Source organism: Talaromyces marneffei, chromosome 4 (assembly GCF_009556855.1).
Source record: "Talaromyces marneffei chromosome 4, complete sequence".
In the NCBI taxonomy this organism is placed as follows: domain Eukaryota; kingdom Fungi; phylum Ascomycota; class Eurotiomycetes; order Eurotiales; family Trichocomaceae; genus Talaromyces; species Talaromyces marneffei.
The window spans coordinates 720,605-740,821 of NC_072351.1; the positions used below are offsets into that span (position 1 = coordinate 720,605).

The 20,217-nt window shown below is 48.7% G+C and overlaps 8 protein-coding genes across 8 annotated transcripts; 6 read left to right on the forward strand and 2 right to left on the reverse strand.

Moving 5' to 3' along the window:
• Positions 1 to 72: 72 nt before the first annotated feature.
• EYB26_005330 (uncharacterized protein) lies at positions 73 to 1,840 on the reverse strand (the record flags this gene model as incomplete). Its single annotated transcript, XM_054264616.1, has 2 exons — positions 73 to 1,167; positions 1,226 to 1,840. The coding sequence occupies 2 exons, from the start codon at positions 1,838 to 1,840 to the stop codon at positions 73 to 75; spliced, it is 1,710 nt and encodes a 569-aa protein (XP_054120591.1).
• Positions 1,841 to 3,791: 1,951 nt separating this feature from the next.
• Positions 3,792 to 6,330, forward strand: EYB26_005331 (uncharacterized protein; the record flags this gene model as incomplete). Its single annotated transcript, XM_054264617.1, has 3 exons — positions 3,792 to 4,742; positions 4,795 to 5,375; positions 5,427 to 6,330. 3 exons carry the CDS (start codon positions 3,792 to 3,794, stop codon positions 6,328 to 6,330), a joined length of 2,436 nt encoding a protein of 811 aa, XP_054120592.1.
• Positions 6,331 to 6,741: 411 nt separating this feature from the next.
• On the reverse strand, positions 6,742 to 8,125 carry EYB26_005332 (uncharacterized protein; the record flags this gene model as incomplete). The annotated part of the gene is made up of 2 exons (XM_054264618.1): positions 6,742 to 7,185; positions 7,271 to 8,125. 2 exons carry the CDS (start codon positions 8,123 to 8,125, stop codon positions 6,742 to 6,744), a joined length of 1,299 nt encoding a protein of 432 aa, XP_054120593.1.
• A 1,982-nt stretch (positions 8,126 to 10,107) lies between these two features.
• On the forward strand, positions 10,108 to 11,730 carry EYB26_005333 (uncharacterized protein; the record flags this gene model as incomplete). Its single annotated transcript, XM_054264619.1, has 7 exons — positions 10,108 to 10,275; positions 10,384 to 10,577; positions 10,651 to 10,835; positions 10,906 to 11,023; positions 11,090 to 11,157; positions 11,222 to 11,252; positions 11,331 to 11,730. The coding sequence occupies 7 exons, from the start codon at positions 10,108 to 10,110 to the stop codon at positions 11,728 to 11,730; spliced, it is 1,164 nt and encodes a 387-aa protein (XP_054120594.1).
• Positions 11,731 to 12,489: 759 nt separating this feature from the next.
• On the forward strand, positions 12,490 to 14,191 carry EYB26_005334 (uncharacterized protein; the record flags this gene model as incomplete). The annotated part of the gene is made up of 3 exons (XM_054264620.1): positions 12,490 to 12,633; positions 12,698 to 13,387; positions 13,448 to 14,191. The coding sequence occupies 3 exons, from the start codon at positions 12,490 to 12,492 to the stop codon at positions 14,189 to 14,191; spliced, it is 1,578 nt and encodes a 525-aa protein (XP_054120595.1).
• Positions 14,192 to 15,475: 1,284 nt separating this feature from the next.
• On the forward strand, positions 15,476 to 17,041 carry EYB26_005335 (uncharacterized protein; the record flags this gene model as incomplete). Its single annotated transcript, XM_054264621.1, has 1 exon — positions 15,476 to 17,041. The coding sequence occupies one exon, from the start codon at positions 15,476 to 15,478 to the stop codon at positions 17,039 to 17,041; it is 1,566 nt and encodes a 521-aa protein (XP_054120596.1).
• A 435-nt stretch (positions 17,042 to 17,476) lies between these two features.
• On the forward strand, positions 17,477 to 18,293 carry EYB26_005336 (uncharacterized protein; the record flags this gene model as incomplete). The annotated part of the gene is made up of 4 exons (XM_054264622.1): positions 17,477 to 17,605; positions 17,668 to 18,028; positions 18,094 to 18,161; positions 18,219 to 18,293. 4 exons carry the CDS (start codon positions 17,477 to 17,479, stop codon positions 18,291 to 18,293), a joined length of 633 nt encoding a protein of 210 aa, XP_054120597.1.
• A 464-nt stretch (positions 18,294 to 18,757) lies between these two features.
• Positions 18,758 to 20,139, forward strand: EYB26_005337 (uncharacterized protein; the record flags this gene model as incomplete). Its single annotated transcript, XM_054264623.1, has 3 exons — positions 18,758 to 18,767; positions 18,828 to 19,272; positions 19,341 to 20,139. 3 exons carry the CDS (start codon positions 18,758 to 18,760, stop codon positions 20,137 to 20,139), a joined length of 1,254 nt encoding a protein of 417 aa, XP_054120598.1.
• Positions 20,140 to 20,217: the final 78 nt, after the last annotated feature.

Sequence of the window (20,217 nt, forward strand, 5' to 3'; positions counted from 1 at the left end):
TGTAATCTACATGTACGTAACTCATAAGTCATGCAATATCATAATACAACCGAAAAGGCAGAGAAACCAAAATCATGCCAATCCCAGGCCAATCAGCACCAGCAAGGCAATATCCATAATAGACACCGCAGCAAAGATCAAGCACGCCAACACCGACACAGGCCAACTATTCCTCATCTTGATCTCCGTGTCTATCGGTTGTACTCCGACGTTGGTAGTCACCGACAAATCCATCTCTTCATGCCGGACAGTCATAAACTTATTCCTTCCCGTAAAATAGATCAGCGGCGCAACGACAAATGGCAGTATAACACTCAAAACCACCTGAGATGCCGTTAACGCAGTGTCTAGTCCCTTGCGACCCACGGCGGCAGCAATAATAACACTCGGCACAATACTAATAACACGAGTAAGCAATCGACGGATCCACGGTCGACAACTCCAATTTATCATCCCTTCGCTAACCATTTGTCCGGCTATAGTGCAGACGATGCCCGCGGATAGACCTGAAAGTAGTAACGCAAGACCGAAAATGGTGCCGGCGGCGGGAGCAATGGACCGCGATAAAAGTTCATGGATGCCGAATAGATCTGCGTTATCGGCGCCCGGGGTACCGTATAGAGCGGCAGCGGCGACGATGAGAATGGCGCTGTTAATGAAGAGCGCGAATGTGAAGAGACAGAGAGTCAGTTCGATGATTGAATATTTCAGGCAGCCGCGGATAGCGTGGATCGAAGGACGGTATATTTCGCTACTATCATCATCACTTCCCGAAGGCTCCATGTGCCCAGCGTCAATATCAAACTCCTTAAGTCGTGGTTGAACCGTCCCACTGCCCAGAAAGAGTGAATGGGGCATAACAGTGGCACCAAGGATACCGCAACTTTGATACAAACCAGAGCCTTGGATGACCGCTGGGGAGGGGAGATATCCCCGAAACACTTCACCCACGGATGGCACCTTGAGCAGAGACAGCTGAATGCAGAAACAGACCACCACGCCGAGCACAAGCAACGCCACGAACATCTCAAAGGCTCGAAGTCCCCACATTGATCCCTGGGGACGGTAGAAGATCAAAAGGATCAGGACGTCGGCCATTGTGATGATGCAGCCTGCTACTAGGGGAACGTTGAGTAGTAGATTGAGCGCAATTGCTGAGCCGATTACCTATTCCCATCGTCAGTTTGTGAGAGACCAGATTGAAGAATTTGGGGAGTGACCATACCTCCGCAATATCAGTAGCTATAATAGCGGCTTCCGACAAAATATACAAGATGATGGTAAGCCACCTCGGTAAATGCGCCCTACAATTCTCCGCGAGATTCAACCCCGTCACACTCCCCAATTTGATGCATAGAGACTGCAGAAACACAGCAAATAAATTGGACATCATCACGACAAAGAGCAAAGCATATTTGCTCTGGGCTCCGGCGGCGGCATCCGTCGCATAATTGCCCGGGTCGATGTAGGCGACTGCAATCAAAAACCCCGGCCCAACAAAAGAAGCGAATTTGACGAGGGGCCGGAGGAATCCAGGGGTCGGGATGGAGACTGTGAGTGCTTTGCTGCGCGACTGTGGTGTGTCATTTGGGATTGTTGATATGGTCGTCGTTACGCCCTCGTCCCCCGTTACCGCCTTCGTTGGTGAAGACGAATCTGGCGGTGGACTTGGAGGAGGCAACACAGTTATAAGGGCTGTGGTCTGTGAAGTGTGATCTCTTCGACCTCTTCGATTAATTATGCCACTGAAATCATTTCTGGTTGTTGCTTCTTCATTTTCATTTAAGGATGGCAGGTTGCCGGAAGTGCCGCGAGGAGTTCGGGATGATGGCAGATTCATTTTTAGCGGTGCTTGCTGACGGCCCTTGGCATGGTTCTTTTAAGAACATATACCGACAATTACGCCTGACCGATTAGTGATGAGCAAAATGATGGTAGTTGTAGTCAAGAGTTGTAGGAGAGTGAGGTTGCAAATAGAAGCCTACTATGTAGGGCTATTACTCTGACGTACCCGACATGATGTGAGGCCGTTCGGAGCATTTCATTATTCAAAGTGTCAAAATCCTCTCAATTCTTCTCCACCCGATTCTGCCCGCGATGTTTCAAGACAACCAAGCCCCAAGACTCAAGAAAAATCTCGTATCGGGTGTTCCTGGTTCTTGGTGAATGGTCGTGGCGTCATTCAATTTGGCGAAATTGAGGCGCTTTACGAGTACATAATGATATTCCCCATACTTGCAGTTCCGATGTGATGTATCGATGGATCTCTAGAGGTGTCATTTTTTGATTTGGTTTATTCTCCGGTTTTCTCCACAGATCTACCATGGCAGAGATGTCTTATCGTGGTAGTCGTAGTAGACGCAATACCTGCAAACGGATATTTGTAGCGGAGGAACCACTCGTGATGCCCTAGGCCCTGGTCGATCCGGCGAGACTATGAAACCGTCCAACACAACGGGAACCGCGATATGTAGTGTTAGTCCAACGCGCCTTGGGGTACGATAGTAACTACACAACTGATGCTATATATGACGTCGACTGGACACATGAATCAGACAAACATTACGCACAATACTACAGAGGAGTAGTATGTCCAGAACGTGCATGTTCTGGTCTGCTCGTATTCTTCCGATTAACTACGTCTGTCCTACCCTACTCCGTAGTACGCTCCTCACATGGCAGAACCACAGGACTTCAGATTCTCGGCGGCATGCGAATCAAAATAATGAATGCATTATTACTACAGAGTTTTCCTATTGTTGTCGTGTCCACGCCAACCCGAACCACCCAAAGAGCGGTCTGGTGTTTGTTTTGAGTTTCTCCAGCCGTCAAGTACGTGTTCGCTGGCCCTAACCCTAGATTGCATGAGAACAACATCCCCAGACCGAATCGGAAGATTGCGCGTTGTTTCTCAAGAGGTAGAATAGTGAGGCATGGCGAATAAATTGAAATACTTTGTATACAAATAGATTTCCGTCTTGCCCTCACTCGCTGTGCCGCTTCAAAGGCTGCAAGTCTCCGAAGGCATATACGATGACATCCGCACGGAGTAGATAGTTTAGTTAGAGAAGAAACAATAAGCCGATGTTATATTCGCTGATCATGGGATATCATCGGCGCATACTGCATAGTATACTCTGTAGTTTCCTCCGGTAGATGATCTTAAATAATCCGGCAGGGATCACGGACGTTGAGAATCGTTAAGTCAGTCAAGTTAAAAGTTAACTAGTTCCTACTACGTAGAAAGTAAGAGCGGTTGCCCGCGCAACGCAGGCCTCCCCCACCCAATGTTTACAGCCTGCACGGGGCCGGAGGGTTTCCACCAGAGATGGCGTCGCCGCGCGAAATAGAATCATCAATATACATAGTGACTACTGGTTGTCGAGTGGAGAGACTATCTCAGAACAGACAAGCTGCTCGAGGAAACCGGAGCAACTCACTCTCCAACTACAAGCTTGCCAGTGACCCTCAACAACTCTGCTTTTTGATCTTCAATCTGCTTTCTCCTTCTCCTCCTCCTCCTCTCTTCTTCTCTGTTCTTCGTCACCAGTAGCGACTGTGTCCCTGATTTTTGTTCTTTCTTCTTCATGTTTGTTCCTTTCGGCTGGGTCCTTGCTTGTCTTCTCTCAGACTCCTTGTTGGGTGTTTGTTTCTCTGCGTTTGTATCTGCATAACCTTGCGAGAGAGAGAGAGAGAGAGTTTGTTTTCAGCGAAGAGTGCTAGGTAAGTCTGTCGTTAATTCTTGCCCATCGTTCACTTGCTTATTGTTCTATTAGTGTTTCTAACGCGTCATGCTTTCCCACGCCAAACCCCCGACCATCTTCGATGACGCGAGTCGCTCCCCGACAAAAACGTCGATGCTACGCTCCATCTTGCCGTCAAAAGCCCACAAAAGAAACACCTCGGCTAGTGATGCACTCCCAGCAGTCATGCCGGGAACAAGCTTTCTGGGCAACGCGGGTTTCCTGCCGGCTGATCACCCTCATGCTCAGCCGTTGGGGGAAAGAGCACACAACAGGGACGCCGCGGGGGCACAACCCAAGAGGGAAGGATTGCATAAGAAGACAAAAAGCTCTGTATCCCTCAGGGCTTTGTTGAGAGACCGTGAGAAGAAAGAGAGTCGGAGCTCGTCGGACTCGCCGGAGGAGGAAGGTTCCTTGGGAAAGACAATGAAGAAGATGAAGTCAACAGCTAGTCTGTCTGCCATCTTGAAGCGATCTAATCGAGGACGCAAAGGTGAGCCCGTGGCTGAGCCAAAAGACAAGGAGAACCGACATCCAGTGTCGGAAGTCATCCCTCCCATCTGGGCTCAGTTTGCTACCCAGCGACTTGAAGACCAGACGGGCAACGTATATGTCCCAGAAAGTCAAAGGTCATTGGAAGACGAGATGTCTTTGTATACCCCAAAGCAATACTCACCCTCAAAGCAACGGAACTTTTACGACCATCAGCCTACTCTGGTCCAGAAGCCAAGACCCAAGTCGGACTATATCTCATCAGGCACAATGAAGGTCAGAGAAATGCTAGGTCAGATTCAACGCGTTCCATCAGACAAGCAGCGGCACCCAGAAAGGCAGGCCGAGGTTCATTCATCCGATGCCCATTCTGTTCACGAGTCGAAGAGAAACTCTGCTCAGATGGGTGGTCGCGTGATGGCGGTCGTGTCGGCACTAGAAGCCAAAGACACCATCCGCAAGGACCAGGACCCTAAGCAGATTGAAAGTGAATTTGAGAAGCTCCTGGTGAGTATCACTGTGATTCTTCAATTTCGAGAGCGAGAACTGACGCAAACAGGACGCACGGAACATTCCCATGAACATGCGGGACAAGATGAGGTCTCTGGATACCAACATCAAGGCTGATTTTATCCAAAAGAATCAAGCCGAAAGTTCGGTTCCCAATTCCGCAACTTCCAGCACTTTTGATAGTGCCGGCCGACGCGGGAGGAAGGATGATCGATCTGCCCCCTCTCAGACTCGTGATAAGAGCCTACGCTCACTTTCGCGTGCTCGGTCGCCATTTAGTACCTCAAGAGGAGATACTTCGCCTAAGAAGCATCAAAAGTCGAACAGTGCCAGCTCTTTCAAGCGTCCAAAATCAGTTGATCTCTCACGGCCATACATGTTGCCCACGGCATCCACCTCTTCGACTTCATTGCACGCCAAAAGCCAGGCCGACACGTTTGCGGATCCTGCCGACTTTATACACTACTTGAGGGAGGTTCAGAAACCAGAGCTGGTTGAAGTGGGCAAGCTACATAAGCTCCGTTTACTGCTGCGGAATGAAACTGTAGCCTGGGTGGATTCTTTTATTACCGGTGACGGAATGGATGAAATCATCCAGCTCCTGTACCGCATTATGAAAGTTGAATGGAGGTATGTAATTCCCTACGAGATACTTTTGACATTCTTACTTATGGTATATAGGGAGGAACATGAGGATAACCTACTCCACGAAGCTTTACTGTGTCTCAAAGCTCTTTGCACAACCTCTGTTGCGTTGCAGCGGTTGACAGCTTTGAGCAAGGAGCTTTTCCCCGCATTGCTAGGGATGATATTCGACGAAGAGAAAAAAGGTCCCAGTGAATTCACCACCAGAGGAGTCATCATCAGCATTCTCTTCACTCACCTTTCGACTGCGCCACAAGGCGAAATGGCTGCGCGAGCTGCCGAGATTCTAGCCTACCTGCGTGACCCTACCCCCAACAAAGAGCAGGTTGAGTTTATCACAAACATCTACCAGTCTCGTCCATACCGAGTGTGGTGCAAAGAAGTGACCAATGTCACCAAAGAAGTTTTCTGGATCTTCCTTCACCATCTGAATGTCATCCCTCTGAATCGTGACAACAGTGTTGTTGAACAGGAAGAAGAGGATTACTCCAAGAAACACTTCCCTGCACCTCGGCCTCCCGTTCCAGCCGCTCCATACGTCGGCGGTGTTGAATGGGATGCTACAAATTACCTTGCAACGCATCTTGACCTGATGAACGGTCTTATCGCGTGTCAGCCTACGGCCGAGCAACGCAACGCTCTCCGCGAAGATCTCCGCGCTTCGGGCTTTGAAAAGGCCATGGGAGGTAGCATGCGTACTTGCAAGGAGAAATTCTACGGCGCAGTTCACGACTGCTTGAAGACATGGGTCTCTGCAGCTCGCGATGATGGCTGGGATTACAAGTTCGTCCGCGAAGGACCGGAGCCTGGATCCCCAAAGAAATCCCCCATCAAATCTTCGAGCAAGAAGCCCATTGAAGAGCCACCAAAGCTCGCCCTCGACATTGACTTGGGGAAGAAGTCTCCCAGTCGTATCTCTGACGTTGACGGATGGATCTAAGCACCACCTTCATGTTTTTTCTCTTCTTCTCCTTTTATGTGTTTCTATGACTTATATTTTATGATTGGCGTTTGTGGTAATTGGCGTTGGAGTATCGGCATTTGGAGTCTTGCTACATATGCATTTTGATTTTTATTTCAGTTCAGTATGACTGTCTCAGCTTGATGGCCCCCGTGCCAGAAGGCGTTTCTGCACTTGCACCTTTCAGCATCTTTTATGCATGTCCATTTGGACTCAGAAAGCGCACGCATACATGACCATGACCAGACATGATTATGATTACATTAGGCGTATATAATGATTCGAGGAATGAATTTATGATTTCTTTTATGATTCTCCCAAGATACAATCCGTAATCCATCTCTGCATTATATCTGTACAAAGCTCTCGAGTGGCTAAGATTCGTGCACATCAGCTCAACTCTTGCTGGCGCATCAAATCAAGCATAATACCCCTGGCCTTCTCAGCCTGCCCCTGGATATCAATATCCCAAAGCCATCGAAACCTCTCCTGCCATGTTTCCTTCAACTTATCTCCGTCGTCGCCAATACCTTCATAACAAAGGCACAACAAATTCATATTCTCCTTACTGCTGGTCACGACCTTTTGACTACGTTCCCGTCGTACGGCATCATAAGCCTGAAAAGCGGCAGCAACATGCTCCGGGGTGGTGACGCGCTTGTCCGCTAGTAATTCTGCGAGCACATGTGCGTCCTCGATCGCCTGGCCGGCTCCAGCACCCTGGTGTGGTGTGGAAGCGTGCGCTGCATCGCCGAGGATCGCGACTTTTGATTTTGCAAAGGTCGGAATATGAGGATGCTCGAATATGGCCCATTGGGAGGCGTCGGTCATGTACTACCCCTATCACATCAGAAGGGTCCACCTTTAAAAAAAACCAAAAAAAAAAAAAAAAAAACCTAAGAATGAGAGGCATACAGACCTTCATAATCTTATTAACATAATCCCCCATATACCCAAAATCTCTCTCCATATCCTCCCTACTAGCCTCGCGAACCCATGCGTCGTTGTCCCATGTATCATTCAACGTATACAAACCGACATTGACCTTCTTAGCGCGCATGATGGGATAAGTGATTGCATACGCACCCTTACCGATGTACCACGTCGAGACCTTCGCGCGGTCGTCACCTACTGCTTCTACCATGGTCTCCATATCGAGCACGGCGCGGTAGCCATACATGCCGCTGTACCGCGGATTGAATTGCTCAACCTCATCAGGAAAGAGAGACTCTTTGACCCTCGAGCGAATCCCGTCGCAGCCAACCACCACATCAGCAACGATGGATGTACCATCCTCAAAGCTCAGAGTAACCCCCGCCGGTTCTTCCTTGAGTTTCACCAGCCTCTTCCCGAATTGCGCCACGCCGTCCGGAACGAGATTAACAAGGGCATTCAAAAAGTCACTGCGCCGCACTGTGGTCTGCCCGGACGGCAACGCATTGAGTGTCATAAGCTTTTGCCCCGCCTCCTCTCCCGTCGCCCATATCACCTCAAACCAGGTCTGGCGAAACCGCTCATAACCCTCGCTATCGGCATGGGTGGTAATGAGGGAGTCGTATATGTCACGGATCTGGGGGTCAATGAGCGGCATGGCGCGATGCGCGGCGGGGCCTATCGAGAGTCCTAGCCCAACCTCGCCGAAAGCTGAAGCTGCTTCGTAGATTGCTACTGAGACATTGCGCCGAAGAAGACCGATGGCTAGAGTGAGGCCGCCGATGCCGCCGCCTACGATAGCGACGGTGAAATGTTTTTGAGGGGCTTGATCGTGTTCCATGTTTGAGAATTTCGGCGTTTCGATAGTACGTATCCTTCGTATTGTTCTTCTTCGTCGTCTTCTTCCTCCTCCTCCTCTTCTTCCACTTCTTTTTCTTTTTCTTTTTTCTCTTTTTCTCTTTTCTTTTTCCTCGTCTTCCCTTTTTGTAGTGCCTCCCCTCTAGTCTCTACAGTGGCGTGGTGTCTGAGATAACAATCTTCAAGCTGCTGCTAGTGCCAGTTGCTATGCCGGACATTTAGTTCGCACGCACGAACATCACTACGTACTACATAGTAACTAACTAGGTTAAAATATAGATTAGTCACCTTGCTTAACCTCAACCACAAAAAGCCCCATGGCTTGCGAGGGATAAATCATCGACGACGGGGGTGACACGCCGTGTTCCGCGAGAATCCCTGTGTGCCAGTGGTTAACCGTATTAGTGCTAAAGGATGAGGCCTTTTTTTAGCTGCATTAGCCCTAAAGACCCCCTGTGCTTAGTAGAGACAGTAAGCAAGTCCCTGGTTAATTAACTATTGGCTATATGCTATTATACTTCGGCCGGAGTACTACAAAGCAGACAAGTCGGTTTTTTTCTTTTTCTTCTTTTTGCAACTATCTACATAGTAAGTTACGTACGGAGTACTCCGTAGAGTCCGTAGAACCCGTACTGGTGCAAACTCTCTACAGAGAATATTCACATGTACCGGTAGTTATGGGAGAGGGCTTAGTGGTGGCCTTATTAATCATAGGTAATTGCTTGTTTACTTCAAAGTTCATGCACTCCGGGGTGATTCGCTAGTTGAACAACCTTGCCTAGAAACCCTAAGAGCTTACTGTAAGCCATTCTACATACTAGTTACTGTAGTAGTTAGTTACCTTTCGTAAGTTTACAAACCCTGAAAAACACGTGCAAAAATTCTACCTAGCAGGCCTGCTACGGAGGAATCCTTCCGGAAAAATAGTTAGTTGGATGACTGGGAAATGGGGACGCTAGGCGTGTGCTCTCTCTTCATAACTACCGGTAGTTAGTACGTCCTACGTAGAACAGAGCTGAGAGTACATACTACAAAGTAGTTAGTTGTACATACTACATGCAGCTAATGCTACCAGTTGACATGGACACGAAAATTAATATACTATGAGTATAGTATACCTTGGACCCGGGACGACTCCTGCGACGCACTAAGAACCAAATCTCAACGCGTGGAAAGAGGTAATCAGCGTATAGTCTTGTACAACCCTGGAAGGACTAGTATCACATAGATACGTGTCATATTGTGACAAATCAGCAATGGATGCTTTGGTAGTACGTACGTAGTATGCATGAGGTCGAATCCTGCGGGCTTTGGCTAATACGCTGAGACCATACAACCCGGTGAACATGGAGGGTGTGGCTTGTCGAGGAAGGGACAGGGATCGTATAGTGCGATACCTAGTATGCATAAAGGGTCGGTTCCAGGCTCTCAGCACGCCTTTTCGTACTTTTTACTCTATGCGGAATATGGTAAATTTTCCGCGATATGTTTTTAGTTTTGTTAATTTTTTTTTCCTCTCGGGATTCCCGATGGATTTGGAGGAACAAGTCAATGTCTTGAAAGGGAGTCGACGTTCCACGAATTCCATGAAAGAGGCATGTTGATCATCTGCAGGTCAAGTCTGCAGAATGTGCTACATGAAAAAAAAAAAAGAAAGGAAGAGCCAGATCCAACATCGTAACCCAGCAGCAATAGCATTTACCGATCCTGCGTATTTTGATTTGCAGGTGCTTGGATGCACTAGCTGCATTATCCCTGGGGCTTAATCGAACCTGTAAAAGTAGACAGGGAGTTGTATTAGATTGTACCTAGGTCCTATGTGGGAAACTGGAAATGTCTGCAGAGACTTTTGTTTGGTATGTATCCCAGTCGGTCATATAATAATACCATGTCAAGTTGCCTTGGGTTTTCTTTTCATGAGCACATCACGCTTACCAGACATATCGCGCGTCAGGCCTGGTCATCATGAGCTCCCAGGCGACAATAACCGACGTGAACAGGGCCTCTGAGCTCCTCGTACCCACCATTCTGACCACGATCATTGCCTTCATCGTGACCGCGCTACGAATTTATGTGCGCGTGCGGGTCATCAAGTTGCTGGACTGGGATGATTTCTTCAATGTGCTGGGAATGGTGAGTTGGATGATCATGCTGAATGGATTCCTTTCGCATAGACAAAAAAAATAAACATGCTACGCGAAACAAGATCGAGGAACAAAGTTAATCTCTCTTCAACTACAGGCTACCACCTTCGTGGTGATGGGTTTGGTCATCGGCGGCACATCCAATGGAATCGGACGGCACATTCAGTTCCTAGAGAAAGACATGGAAGCCGCAACGTATAGCATCATGCTCATGCGAATCGCTGAGTTTATGCTGATCATTTCGACTGTCTTTGTGAAGATCTCGATTAGCTTGTTCCTGAAACGACTATTGTACGTCCTCGCTAGATCCCTACCTATGCACATGTGTATACACGCATTTCGCTGACAGTTCCCGTTACAACAGTCCTACCAGCAAGCGATGGAAGTTTTTCTTCTGGGCCTTTATTGTCTTCAACACTCTTACAAGCTTAGTCGACGCCGCCGTCATATTTCCGCAATGTACTCCAGTCGAGTTGAACTGGAACAAAGCAGTTGAAGGGCATTGCTGGTCGGACGCCGCCATCAATGCGCTTGGAATTGCCCAGGGATGTGAGTGTCATCGATTTGCTTCCTCATGTACTTGTTGCCCCTGTAGATACTAACGCCAATGGGGATATAGCTATTGCTGCCGCAACCGACTTCATTCTCTCGATTCTGCCAATGGTATTCCTCTGGAATATCAAGATCATCTGGAGAGTTAAAATCGGCGTTTGTGCCATCATGGCATTGGGTTTTGCGTACGTCGGCCGGACCATGATGATTTCGCAATGTCGTTTACGGTTGCGATACTGACATAAGTACAGGAGTGGAGGTTTTGCCATTGCGCGTACTGTTCTGGTTCCCAGCTTGACGGCAACCCATGACCCAACCTGTGTGTCTCCCTTTACCCTAGAATTACACTACACGAACCCGTCGACTAATATGTTTAACTACAGGGGACCTAGTACCGCTCTTCAAGTGGGCAGTGTAAGTGTCGACCCCAGAATCCCTCAAAAAGAGAACAGAGAAGAAAAAGAAAACGCTAACCAAACTCCCTCAAACCAGACTCGAAGCAACCTTCGGCGTCATCGCAGCTGCGGCACCCTCCGTTCGTCCTTTACTTGGCCACAACTCCATCACCACATCCTACTCCAAATCAGGTCCACAATCACACTCACACTCACACTCACACTCCCTTCCGCTCAACAGCATGTCTCGCTCTGGGCAACGGTCGCGCCATCGTTCCTGGCTCACGTCACAACACGATCAGATGCAGGAACTGCCCGACGATGAACCTGGTTCGGACGGCAGTAGCCAGAAGAAGCTGTGGGAGAGCAAAGGACATGGAATTGTCAAGACGACCAATGTGTCTGTCTTTCACTCGGATCGTGAGGTGGGAGCGGATCGCTCCAGTGATGAGATGCTGGTGTCAGAAGCTGTAGTGTACCAGAACAAGGGTCGGTAAATGGGGATAGAGTCTGTTTCTTGTAACGAATATTTAGATTACATACCTAGGTACACGCGACTTTAACATTAGATTCTACAAATATGTATAGATAACTTTTGGTGTTGCCTTTTACACTAAATCGCTTGAGATGCATCTGATTACACTCAATCTCGATTATCAAATTACACTTCTAGAGTGCTTACTCTGCATCCCTGGAGTGAGATACGTTCATATCAGGGGTAGAATAATAACTGAGAGCAATGTGTGCCTACTGGGGAACCTCGCTGTTGGCGTGAAGGAGACTTAGGGCTTACAAGGTGCATCCTGTTCCGTACTTACGGTACGGTAACGTTCGTGTAGGTATTGTGACAGACCCCTGCTCGTATCAAATTAGCGTTATCTACGGTAATCCCTCCTCCACCCCCCGGTCAAGCCACATTCAGAACGTCCAACAAGTTCACGTATAGCTACACGATGTAACGAATGGGCGCAGTGGCGTTGCTGCTAGTGAATGACAGCTTAGATTAAATCGATTACACAGCTGGAATCCCCTTTTGTTCATCGTATCATGCATGGCCGACATGTGGCCAGGGGACTTGCAGCCAAAAAAAAAATAAAATAAAATAAATAGATGACAAACATGCAGATATGGCCCCAGGTCGGCCCATGTTTTCAACGCCTCTTTTCTTTTTTGTTTTCTTTTTATTCTTTGAAAATATCTCTTCTGCTTCACACTGCGAGTAACAGACATTCTTTCGTGCCAAAGGCATCATCACAATGTCTGAGACTGCTTCTGAAGAATTGAAGACCACGTTGGCGGTCACGACTGCCAATGTGGACTCCCCAAAGGTGGTGAAGGACAAGCAGGGCCGTGATGTCGTGCTTATTCCGCAGCCTTCGGACGATCCAGAGGACCCGTTGGTAAGATGAGACTGCCCTCCAGTCCAAAATATCAAGTCACACGCTCTGACATTCTCGCATACAGAACTGGCCACTGAGAAAGAAGATCATCATCTTCGCCTCGGTCTGTCTGGCTGCCTTCGCAGCTCAGATGTCTCCCAATTCGAACATGCTCACTTTCATGTCGCAGGTGCCAGCTTATAACAAGACACCAAACGACCTGCTTTACTCTGTATCTGCTGGTCTTGCTGGCTGGGTCGCCGGTCCCTTCTTCTTTATTCCCCTTGTTGGAGTGGTCGGACGAGGCTCCGTCATCTTTTGGAGTCTCGTGTGCATCTTCGCTGGTCAGATCTGGGGTGCCGAGATGACTGGCGTCAATAACTACATTCCGTTCACCATCTCCAGACTCTTCACCGGTCTGTTCGGCGGTATTCCGGCCATTCTGGGCAGCGGATACATCATTGACATGTTCTTCCTGCACCAGCGTGGAAAGGCCTTTGCTGTTTTCGAAATCATGATTATCTTCGCTGTTGTAGGCGGTGGAACACTTGGAGGCTTCATCGCCAACAATAACCCTTGGGACCTTGTTTTCTGGTGGACTCTCGGTCCCGTTGGAGCTGCGATGATTCTCGTCTTCGTCTTCGTCGAAGAGACCACCTACAACCGCGATGCTGACGTCCCCCATCCTCCTCTACCCAAGACATGGTTGGCCAATAGGGTCGCCACGTTCTTTCCAGGTACAAAAACGCAGCCTGCTGGCAAAGGGAAGGAATTTGTAAGTCATCCCCCTGCACATGCTCCTCTTGCACCGAAGGGTGTGCTAATCTTCAAGTAGGTGCGACGGGCAATCACTCCGTTCCAGATCACTTTTGCTCCCATTACCCTTCTGATGGGAACGTACATTTTCGTAGCTCTTGGTCTACCTATCATGCAGGCCTCCACTCTGGCTACCTTTATGGAGCCTCCCGTTGTCGCCGGCGGCTATGGCTTTTCTTCCTTGCAAATGGCCTTCTTCACCATGACCGCATGGGTCGGCATCGCCTGCGCCCAGATTTATGGCTTCTTCTTCAACGACACGACTCCTCTCTGGGTGGCTCGCCGCCGCGGTGGCACCTGGCACCCCGAATATCGCCTTGCGAACACCATCCTGCCATCGATCATGCTACCCATTGGTCTCGGGTTGTGGGGAGCTGGTCTGCAATACCATCTCCATTATATGGTCCTTGCTCTCGGCTCCTTCCTGATCTGGTTCGGCGCTCTTCTTGCCTTGCCCGTCTGCTACAACTACATTATCGAATGCTTCCTGCACACCCCTGTCGAGGCCTCCGTCTCGCTGAATGCCTACCGTATTACCTTCGGCTTGATCTCAGTCTTCATCACCACTAACTGGGAGGCGGCTGTTGGCGTGGGCTGGATGTGGGGAATGGGTTCCTTTCTCATTGTATTCGTCGATCTCATCATGATTGGGATTATTCTTAAAGGTCATGTTGTTCGTCAGTGGACTGCGAAATTGAGTTCGACTCTTGCAGTTACTGAAGATGGAGCAGCCATCAGCACGAAGCATGATGTCGTGGCTTAAGTCTTTCTTTGCCTATTCAACAAGTCAGCAATCCGCCATCTCCACTACCGCGTATAATAAGAAGTAATAGACTCGCGCTACCGAGATGGCATGCAATACATTTTTCTTCTTCTATGTTTTCTATCCATATACACTCGCGTTTAGAGAATAAACGCCTGGAACTCTCAAATGTTCCCAGCCTTGAAAAATAGATTATTGTGTAATTCTGTGTAGTTATATACAGTTGTAAAGGCCTTCAAGAAAGCCTACCGTGAATGTATATACGGCCATGACTGAGGAAGGGCGAATTGATGTCCAATATCTGCCCTCCACGAAGATGATCCCAAAATGGTTTAACTTTCTGTGTGAATTCCTGAAGCAAATCAACCTCATCGACATCTCTATACGATATTATGACGACGGTACCAATGCAGAACGAGAAATTCGACCCGGCAAATTTTGATTTATCAAGACGAAAAGTAACTAACTTAGTTAGTCCACCGCAGCTGAGGAGTTGTGTTAGATAATGCGAAGTGTCGAATCGACTTCGAGTCGGCCATCCAATTAAGGAAAGACACGTTCCATTGTAGCAAGGGTTTGGATTCTTCAATATAGGGACAATTCTCGTATTAGGAATAACATAATTAGTTGGATAATCAAGTATGCAGTTGACACCGAACCGCACTTAACACATGTCTAAGAATAATCGTTCATTACATGTTATATTAATAGGGAAGATATATCCCCGCGGAAGAAAGAGTAGCTAAATTGATTGGGATTGGATAGATAAGGATGAACGCGCGGGGTATAGTTACTTTGTATATTCAAAATGCGTGCGGCCATATACTGATAGTGTAGTTGCCGTTCGGTTTGTTCAGTCAAATAAGATGCGTTATTGCCACCATTAAGCAATGGAGTACGGGAAAGAAAAGAAAGGCTTCGTTACCAGAGCCATACAACCCTATCAGCATCATCATCAGCATCGGCCTCCCACCGAGGGGAAATGAGGGACAGGGGCCATACACACCTCACCTTCAATGGCTGGCTGAATCGGTCGATGATGCTGAGCATGTGGCTTTTCAGCAGTTTCACACAACTCGGAAAGAATTGGCCTTTACGGACAAGTACCACCCAAATTGGGCATCAGTTGCGCCCAACCCGGGACGATAGGGAAAGAGATCTATCTTTCGATCCATCTTCTTGCTCCAAGCTATCAATAGATCCATATTTTAAAGATAATCCGTAACTTAGGTATACAGGTCAAACACCATCGAAATAATCGGTACAAGAAAAATACATATCAACATGCCCGGCTATCCCATCCAACTGATAAAAGAGCGCGACAACAAAGACTGGAGCTACGCATCAATCCACTGGGAACCAGGCTGGCTACGCCTAATAACAGTCTCCGATCTGTTGAAAGAGGACAATCCGACACTCATCCTCTCCGAATGGCGCGGTCTGGATATCACCAACCCGGGACAATCGCACGTCCCTAAATACGCCACCATCTCGCACTCATGGGCTGCCAGCGACGAAGTGCAACGACTAAGCGAAATCGCTGATCGACCGCTCAGAATCGACCTGGGCAACAACAAATACCATACAATCAGCTGGGAAGGGCTTGTTCAAGCTGCAAAAGCAGCACGGCATTTGGGTTGTGTCTTCTTTTGGCTGGATTTGACCTGTGTACATCAAGACTCATCGGACGACAAAAAGCTTCAGATTCAGCATATGGGCCATGTATACCAAAAATCGGCGGCGGTTATTGTTATGCCTGGAGGCGTTGCGTCGGCGCAGGCCGCGGGTTATAGCGCTCCATGGATAACACGCGCGTGGACGTTACAAGAAGCAACTTTGTCCCCATCAAATGTGCATGTACTGATCAAAGAACCGAGGCAGGATACAACGAATTACGACTTTGAATTCACAACCACGGGTCCTATATATCAAATCGACCAGGTAGACGATGAACTCGCACTATCAAAACTCCAAAACCTGTTGAGCTGCCGTAGGAGAGGGCTCCAGATTACAAAAGTCAATAAATCCACAAAGGAAAAGACCCGGGTGCCATTTATTGTTAGGTGTTTTGGCACCGACGAATCCCTGATTACTTCCCTGGAGGGAGTGTTGAGAGGACGTACAGATGAAATGAAAAGATCCGCGGCATGGAGGTCCATATACCTGCGGACATCAACAAAACCGCAAGACATGGTCTTCAGTGTCATGCACCTGTTAGGCGTAACCATCAAGGTCGACTACAACCGTACGCGCGAGGATCTCATTCTAGAATTAGCACGAAGGACAAGAGCGCTACCGTCATGGCTGGATATTGGGGAAGATATTCCCTTTGATGCAAAATTTGGGCTTGTGCCTGCCTTGCCTATATTTCATCCTAATGACACGCCTTCATACGATATTGACAGTGAATTGGTGCCCGCCAACAGATACACAGAGTCAGGAACGTACATCGAAGAATATGATATCAAGATCCAGACCTCTCCCACCAGTACCTTCGATGGTGACTTGATCTGCGCCAAAATATTTCCCATCACGTTCCAGAACGCGTCGAGAGCATCGATCACGAGCGACAGTGGAGAGAAATTTAGTTTTGGCGATGTCGATCAAAAGGCAGTTACAGGGTCGCATGTGGTCGTTTTGGGTGAGGCGCAAGTCTATGGTCTGGCCCATCTAGGTCTGTTTCAATATGGAGGGCCACAGGTTATCTTTGTGGGGAGGTCTGAGAGAGGAATATGGGAAAGGCATGGGAAGAGGGCTATTATTCCAAAGGAGTTTGTGGACAACCCGAGGAGGTGGCATCTAACAATTGGAGGAAAGCCTGGGTCTGACATCAAGCCTTGTGATTGTTAGGAGGATTGCGTATGCAAGTACGGAGCTGTATCTAAGTGATATTATGGGCATTGAAGGAAAACAGAATTCGCCCATGGACGTTGTCGAACTGTCATCTGAACTGTAGCTTCCGTTTATGTCTATTAAGACGAACGGGCCAATCTCCTTGGCTCTGCTTCAAATAAACCAATTGAAACCTTGGTCGAACCAAGTTCCTCTAACACTTGCTTGATGCCTCTCGCTTTTCTCTAGAAACCGGACTTGGGAATTAGGGCTAATTCGAAATGCGACTAGTACATAATTAGTTAGTCGCATATGTGGGTACCTGCTAGTCCGGCACGGTTTAGCTCCACCCAAAGCCATCAACTCCACAGCTTGACTAAGTTATCGTGAAGTTCGACCTCAGTGACCAGTCAACCTATTTTCAGCAAACAATTGCTAGTCACAGTACCGACGATGGCGAGCATACGATATCTACGGCCATTCGCCGAGTTGGCTACGCGACAGAGCCAAGTCTCTCTTTCACACCGACCGTCGGCGCTCGCGGTCGCATCACGAAATTATTACAACTGCTCATGTCGAAATGTACGAGCTTGCTTTTTCGTTTCTTGGTCAATGGGATCTGTACTAAGCCTGTCTGCGCATAGAACAAACCCTTAAACACGACAGTATCTCGAATGATTTCATCCACCCAACGCGCAACCTATACATCCACATCCTCCGCACTCGCCTCCTCCCCATTCCGACTCAACTCCTCCCCCAAACAACAATCCCAACCGCAAACCCCCGAAGATGAAGACGCACGCCGTTACGAACACGAGGAAGAAGGTGAAGGAGAATACTACAGCCCCTACAAGCCCAAACGCCAATGGCCACCAGACATGTCCAAGCTCTCGCCCAAACACCAACTACGACTAGAGCGGAAATATAGACGGCGAGCAGCCCTGAAATACGCACGGCCTAGATGGGTGAAGTTTACCAAGTTGGCGCAGTGGGGGATTATTATCTGTAAGCGTCCTCTACTCAGTCTTGGGGAAATGCGAAGGGTGATTTTTGCTGACAGACGGGAACAGTTGTGGTGATATATTCGCTGCTTTTCATGGAATGGGGCAAGGAAGGGGAGGAGCATCCCTTTGAAGATGTGAGTATTCTGCCGCTAGAGATGCGGTAAAAGATGTCATGCTGATAATGAGAACAGTTCCGAAAGGACTTGTTCGCTTCGATTAACTCGCTATTCTCGGCTCCTGAGCGGCCTATTAGGAAGAAGGAGTGATCTCTGTATTGACGGATTAGTGAACAAGGGGGGTGCTCTAGATTGATCTACTCATAGTAGCTGTGGAGGAGAAATGTATTATTCAGAATCATATGTAATTTACGTACAAATGAACCCCAGAAGGAAATCAGCTGAGAGACCCAAAACACTTTCACATGCAACAGCCAGATCACGTGCAGTATCCGCAGCAACCAATCAGACGGCGAGCCTCCCCGGGAAAACAATGATACGAAGTGCCTCGGCTGTCGGCGGGCGTTTCACGAGCAATGAGATAATAGAAATGGCCCGGCTATCTGAGGATATTCTGCCTTGTACGAGCAGCACATAGTTAATACAACGCTGACGAAGCAGGTACAAAAAGGGAATCATCTTGCATTTGCAACTTCTTCCTTTGTCAAGTTTGGAAGCATTTATATATATACACTTCATTTGTTTGATTTTTGTGTACGACTCACTCAGCCATCATGTCTCAAGGTAAGACTAAGTGTACCTAGACCTCGAACCTCTAGAACGAAATCTAACATTTTCGAACAGCACAACAGCGCCTCTCCCAGGTCTCCTCGCACCTCTCTTCCCCCAAAGCCGCCTCCAACATCCTCTCCAAAAACCCAGATGACATCGTCGTGACCGCCGCCCTGCGCACCCCCTTCACCAAGGGCGGAAAAGGCGGTTTCAAAGACACCGCCGCTGCGGACTTGCTGGTGGGCGCATTCCAAGGCCTCATCAAGCGCAGCGGCATCGATCCCAAACTCGTTGAAGATATTGCGGTCGGATCGGTGTTGCCCCCTGGTGGAGGAGCCACTGAGTTCAGAGCTGCGGCGCTCGTTGCTGGATTCCCCGAGTCAACTGCTGTGCGGAGCTTGAATAGGCAGTGTTCGAGCGGATTGCAGGCCGTGACTGATATTGCGAATGCCATCAGGGCCGGCCAGATTGAGGTTGGTGTTGGTGCGGGTGTGGAGAGTATGAGTTTGCAATATGGGTGCGCCCTCCTTCCTTCGTCCCTCATCTCAAGCTCTGACCTTGACTTTTACTAATGAATGATGACAGACCCGGCGCAGTCACAGAATTCTCCGACCTCCTCGAAAACCACATGCAAGCCGCAAACTGCAAAGTGCCCATGGGCGTCCTGTCCGAAAACATGGCCAAAGACCGCAACATCTCGCGCACCGAGCAAGACGCTTTCGCCGCCTCATCGTACCAAAAGGCCATCAAAGCCCAAAAAGCGGGCCTATTCGACGAAGAAATTTACCCCTTGACGGTGAAATGGACAGACCCCAAAACCGGCGATGAGAAGACCATCACCGTCAAGGCTGACGACGGTGTCCGAGAGGGAATCACACCGGAGTCTCTGGCCAAAATCAAGCCTGCGTTTGCCAAGGATGGAAGTATCCATGCCGGTAACGCGTCGCAGGTCTCCGACGGCGCTGCCGCAGTGTTGCTCATGAAGCGCTCCACAGCCGAGCGACTGGGTCAAAAGATCATTGGCAAGTTTGTGACGGCCAGCATCGTGGGTGTTGAGCCTCTACTTATGGGTATTGGACCATGGAAAGCTATCCCCGTCGCACTCGAAAAGGCTGGAATCTCCAAGGATGATGTAGACATTTACGAAATCAACGAGGCTTTCGCGTCGCAATGCGTCTGGTGCGTGAAGGAATTGGGCTTGCCCTTCGAGAAGGTGAACCCCAAGGGTGGCGCGATTGCCTTTGGCCATCCGTTGGGATGCACCGGCGCCAGACAGGTTAGTACCCTGTTCACGGAGCTGAAGAGGACGAATAAGAAGATTGGTGTTACGAGCATGTGTATTGGAACAGGAATGGGTATGGCTGCTGTTTGGGTTGCTGAATAAGCTGTCTCGTTTCTTCCAAATAGAAACAAATTCATTACTGGCGCTTTTCTTTCTTTTTCTTTTCTTTTTCTCTGCAAC